A 5702-nucleotide genomic window follows, 5' to 3' on the forward strand; every position below is an offset into this window, starting at 1 on the left:
TGTGTGTGTGTGTGTGTGTGTGTACACATATGTACAGCCGGTCACAGAAAAGTTGCAACACTTTTTTGATGGGTTTTGCAGCTTTCTCACCGTGAGTGATTGGTTCTTATAGATTTAACTATTCAACCGCTCTACAAGTAAGGCTGAGTTTCGAAATCCATAGGAAAAAAATGTTACAACCTTTCTGCGACCAGTTATACATACATACATACATACAAATTTTTATTTTTTACGTTTACGTGTTAGCGGAAAAGTTACACGAGTGATCCCTCCAAACACAGTTATTTCATCCTTGTTTACCAAATATATATTAAATAAAGGTAAATAATGCTACAAGTATTGTGAGGGTAAATCGGGCCGCGGCCCGCGTCAACTTGGTGTCCTTTACCGGAAAATGTCCTCTATTACATTAGTTTTTACGTCGTTCAGTTCGTCATCGCCGTTCGTCGCCGCGGTCCAATCGAAGGGGTCGCTTCGGTATGAGAGACATTTGGCGCGTTTCACGATACGACGCCATTCGTGCGATCGACTGCCGCCTCCCTCGATCATTTACGAGTCGCATTTCGAGCTCCGTCGCTCCATGACGTGTTTCTCCGAATTGTTCCTCCGCGTCTCGCTCCTTCTCGGACAGAGCGCACGTCACGTCGGTGCATTGTGTGCAGTCAGTACGAAGATCGGATTTATCGCGCGGGCACGCGGTGGCGGCGGCAGAGCGGCGATAGCGTGCGCGCCACGCCGGAGAGTGAGAGCTCGATAGAGCGCGCCCGTCGGCACGAGAGCGAGGGTGTGTGAAAGAGAGAGACGGAGAAAGGGCGAGAGTGAATCCGCGCGGTTCTCCCGCGACGAGACACGGGAAAGAAGCAGAACGAAGTAAGCGAAGATTTCGTCATTTCCGGGATTCGTGTGATTCGGGACGGAAGGATCGTTTAACGAGGCGATATGAAAAGTGGTGGAGTTGTCGGGACGTCTGGGTCTCTGTGACGCAGAATTTAAATTTGGTATCGATGCGGTAAAAGTGTATGCGGCGCGGCGCGATACAGTTAACAGTACGGTGCGGTGCGTTGCACGGATAGGATCCACGGACCACCGAACCACAGATGGACGGACAGACGTGCGGACGGATGGACGGACGGAGCGCGCGGTCGTAGCGACAGACCGGTGCGGTGCGGCGGCGGTGACGGCGGCGCACGCACACGCGGTGACACGGTGAAACACGCCGAAACGAGAGGATCGCGCGGAAACACGTTCGCGCCGCGCGTAGATCATCGTCGCGTGTCGCGTGTACGCGCGCGCCTTATTTCCAAAAGTATAACTCCGCGTTTTGATTTCCAAAGGTACCGGGACTTCCTGGTGAACATTATTAACCCTGGCAGCGATTACTGTGACCAACGTCATCTCGTCGTCATCCTCGGCAACGAGAGGCAGGATTGTTCAGGAGCGGTTAACGGCGACCGGCGGCCGAATTGCCAAGGAGAGACGAGGAAGAGGAAGAGGAGATAAAGTGAGTCGCAGAGTCGCGCCCCGTGTATCGATACGAATGACGAAGATGCAGCAACACCCGGTGCAGGCGGCGCAGCCGATCATACACGAGGACCGCATACTGGAGGCGATCGATCAGCTACGTCGACGTAAAGCACGTCCCGATGCCGATCGCATTTGCAACTATCTACTCCGCAATTACGCGGTGGACGCACGCGACACGATCTCCGATCTTCACCAGCTGATCGAGGTGGAGAAGGTGATTCAGGTCGACTACAAGGGTAACACCAGTTACCGTAACGCTAAGAAGTGGACGCGGCTGCAACTCTTTAAGAATCGACCGGAAGGTTTTCTCAAGGAGAAACTCAACTCGGGCATGGTGTCAAGTGCGGTCGCCGAGCTCGTAGTCGAGGAGCCCGATTACCTTGACCAGGGCGTCCCCGCCGGACGTCTCATCGAGCAATTACTCGACGGTGTCTCGAGTCCGACGTCGCGCCGCGTGGTCGAGGAGTTTCTCGGCCGGGAGGTCGCGCGCGGCAATCTCGCGCGCCTGTCCAACGGCAATTACTCGCTGGTGGCGACGTCCGACATGACGACGGACGCGACACCGTTGCGACGCGGCGGCGACTCGCAGCCGTCAACCTCCGCGGCGGTCGCCTGCGCCCTGGAGAACGGCAACGCGACGCAGCGGCGTGTCGGTAAGGAGGCTGCTGCTACCAACGGCACCCTCACCAATGGCACCAACGGTATAACGACCAAGGTAGCGACCAAGACAGCGGCGGCAGCGGCGACGGCGACGGCGGCTGAGCTCTACGAGTTCAACGAGACGGATAACCTTACCGATACGTCTAACACATCGCGATCCTCCTCGCGACAGGCCAACGATAGTCCGAAACTGGATCGGCAACTGCAACAGCAGAATTCTATCAAGAAGAAGGAATGCTACGAAGTCAACGACAAGAAAAACGTCGAACGCGGCGATATCGCGTCCGTCGAGATGGCATGCAACGGCGCCGTCGTCGACGGTGATAAACGGGAACGTAATTCTCTGGTGATAGCTACGCCAACGTCAACGACCGTCGACAATAGTATCGTCAAGGACGAACCAAAGAGCAACGATGTCCAGAAGACTACGTCTAACCTTAAAAGATCCGCCAAGGCTGAGCGCAAACAACGTCTGTTTGCCAGAACGGACGACCGTATGGACATCGAGATTAAGTTCGAAGACTATCAACAGATCAAGGAGGAGCGAGAGAAACACGAGGAAATCGGTCGACGATCCAGCGAAGATCGCGAGGATGAGGATGCCGGTAGGAGCTCGTCGACAAATACATCCCCAACTCCGTCCAACGTAAATACTGGTGGATTTCGCAGTGCCAGAAGAAAGGTAACGTAGACATTAATATAGTGGTACATTAATATGTGGTGTTTGTGACATATTGTAAATATTTTGAATGGTATCTTTGACACAAAAGATATAGTTGTGCTTTAATACATATTTTGACATAAAGTAAAATATAATATTATCTTGTAAAGTACTCACTTCTGGATGATCTCGGATAGATAGTTTTATTTGTGTATTAACGAGAAAAATTGATTTATATAAAATAATATTTGAAGACTAAAGATACCATTAACATTTTAAGAAAATAGAAAATTATTATAATGTAATTTCTTTGAAAGTAAGTTTTTTTCTTTGGCGAATCATTCAGGTGAAAATTGATATATCAATTTGTATTTTTGTTTTCATATTTTAGAGAGCTAGAAAAGTATTTGATCCTTCGGATAATAATCTAGTGAAGCGCAAACGAGGCAGACCAGGTCATAAAAATTCGATGATACAAGACCAAGATTCTGCTAAAACAATTATCAAGGATGGACCGTTTAGGCAGTGCAGTCTCTGTGCCAAAGAGAAACAAGAAGCTCTCGTGGCTTGCAGGGATTGCACAGTGCGAGGTAATTCTTGAATATGATTAAAGTTAATATCGATTAATTTTTCTTAAACTTTTTATCGACATTTATATGTATTACGTATTATGTATTAAGTATATTACATATACTTGCAGCACACCCGAGTTGTATTTATAGTCCAGAGGAAATGCTACAAAAAGCCAATAGCAATTGGCAATGCGAGCGCTGTAAAACCTGCACAGTATGTTGCGAGACTTCTGATGCTGTAAGTTTCCATTTTATTTCAGGGAACGTTCATGGATTTTTTTACTCTTATTCTAATAATTGTTTTGTTTTATTTAGGGTCCGTTAGTGACCTGTTACAACTGCGATGACGCCTATCATTATTTTTGTCATCCGTCCCGCGTTACGATAAAATCGAACACTAAATGGTATTGCAATGAGTGTACACAAAAACAGCAGAGCAAGATGAAAATAGATGATAGTCAAAACACGCATTCGATTAATGGAACAAGCAGACCGGACAGCCCGTCAAGCACCACCATCTTACCGCCGGTTCTAAGTCCGCAGGTTTCTCCCATGAGGGGTTCTTCCGATCAGATGGAAGAAGACGGTCCCAAAGGACCCATTGATTTAAATATTCCTGATGCGAGAAATTGGACTTCCGAACAAGTATATCAATACTTTGCTAGGCTATTTCCCAAAGACGCTGAAGTCTTTCGGCAGCAGGTAAGAGTTTTATTAATTTATTAGATAAACAAAGTATTCTTTGCATAATCGTTCCGATATATCATGTTTGTTCGATGAATTTACTTTCCAGGAAATAGATGGCCATGCGCTTCTAATGATGAGTCGAAAGGACGTTGTGTGCGGACTTAATTTGCTACTAGGTCCTGCCTTGAAAATATATCGACATGTTTTGAAGCTTCAGTTTCGCAGAGACGATCCTGAATTGTATTGGCAATAATACTTATGAATTTTGCTTGAAATTGATCTCTTATTATATCGCGTACGTATTTTAATCTATAAGATTTAATTTATACTTCATGAATTAAATCTTTTAAATTACGATTGTACACAATTCTAATTTGTAAGTGGTTTCCACATTGTATATATGATGTACATTGCTAAAACCTTTCTTATGAATAATAAGGATATCTTAAAGATATGTGCTCCTTAATAACAATAACAATATTCTGAATATTCGAAGTAGACTTTATTTACTGTTAAATCCCTCCTTGGGATTAGATCAGTACATTGTTTGAAAAAGCGCGGAAATTCTCTCAAACTCTATTAGCAATAATATAGATATCTTGCATACATTTAATCTTAGCAATATTGTGCATGATTTTAAATTATGAATCTAATTCGGTTTTAAGGCACACTCCATATTGTACAGACATATATGAGACATATTGCTGAAGTCTCCCGCGAACAATTCATCGCAAGCCAAATCGATATCGATCTGTAAATGTATGTGCACGTTACGATTATATACACTTAATGTACATTCCGCCTTTTTCATGTGCGGTATTTTGTAAAAAGGAGCAGATATTTTCTATTTACAAACTGTTACTTGTTAACATTAAATTTAAACTTATATCATGAACTCTACACGCAGTTTGTTCTAACAAAATAAACAGTTGGGCATGTTAAACAGAAAAGAGAATCATCGACTGATATGCGCGATTTTGCGTCACGTAAACTTATATTTTATTTTCACAAGTTTTACATACATAAATAATACATTTATTTGTAGAATCTAGTTGTATAAGATACTACTAATTGAAGAACACAATACTTTGGTTTTACATGTACTTTTCTATTATGCAATAAACATTTTGATATTTATACATACACTGTAATAACATTATCCAGAGACTAATTGCAAGACTTTTTCGAGATATGCATAGACACATAGAAATGTTCTAGTTACTTTCAATAAGTTACATTAAAAGGAATAAAAAATCTTTATATCTCGGTATATCGGTAACAATGAGATTTAATTTAAAGAGTATAAGTCTTGCAAACAGGAACTTGTACATTTATATATATATATACTATATATACATATATTCTTAAACTACATATAAATTTCATTTATCATATTTTCGAGACATTGCGATGTTAAAATCAATTGTTACGTAAAGAATTTGAATATATTTTTACGTAACATGCGTTGATGTTTTATTAAATGAAAAAATAAAAGTTATATTGTTATTCCGTGTGATAGTAAAATTCTTGATCTACAAGAATAAATACGAGTTACGATGAAAGGCTTTTAATAACAAGTGACATAAGTATAACGCGTT

The 5702-nt window shown here is 43.2% G+C and overlaps 1 protein-coding gene across 4 annotated transcripts in view; it reads left to right on the forward strand.

The window, feature by feature from the left end:
• The window catches only part of LOC108749650, a 13263-nt gene extending 8868 nt beyond the window's left edge, over positions 1-4395 (forward strand). For all 4 annotated transcript variants that reach the window (XM_018488489.1, XM_018488473.1, XM_018488498.1 and 1 more), the window contains exons 2-6: positions 1335-2866; positions 3237-3435; positions 3546-3655; positions 3733-4119; positions 4211-4395. In XM_018488489.1, coding sequence (XP_018343991.1) covers positions 1538-2866; positions 3237-3435; positions 3546-3655; positions 3733-4119; positions 4211-4357 — 2172 coding nt within the window. In that variant the 5' untranslated portion in view covers positions 1335-1537 and the 3' untranslated portion in view covers positions 4358-4395. The remainder of the gene's footprint in view (positions 1-1334; positions 2867-3236; positions 3436-3545; positions 3656-3732; positions 4120-4210) is intronic.
• Positions 4396-5702: the final 1307 nt, after the last annotated feature.

Source organism: Trachymyrmex septentrionalis, unplaced genomic scaffold (genome assembly GCF_001594115.1).
Source record: "Trachymyrmex septentrionalis isolate Tsep2-gDNA-1 unplaced genomic scaffold, Tsep1.0 scaffold11, whole genome shotgun sequence".
In the NCBI taxonomy this organism is placed as follows: Eukaryota; Metazoa; Arthropoda; class Insecta; order Hymenoptera; family Formicidae; genus Trachymyrmex; species Trachymyrmex septentrionalis.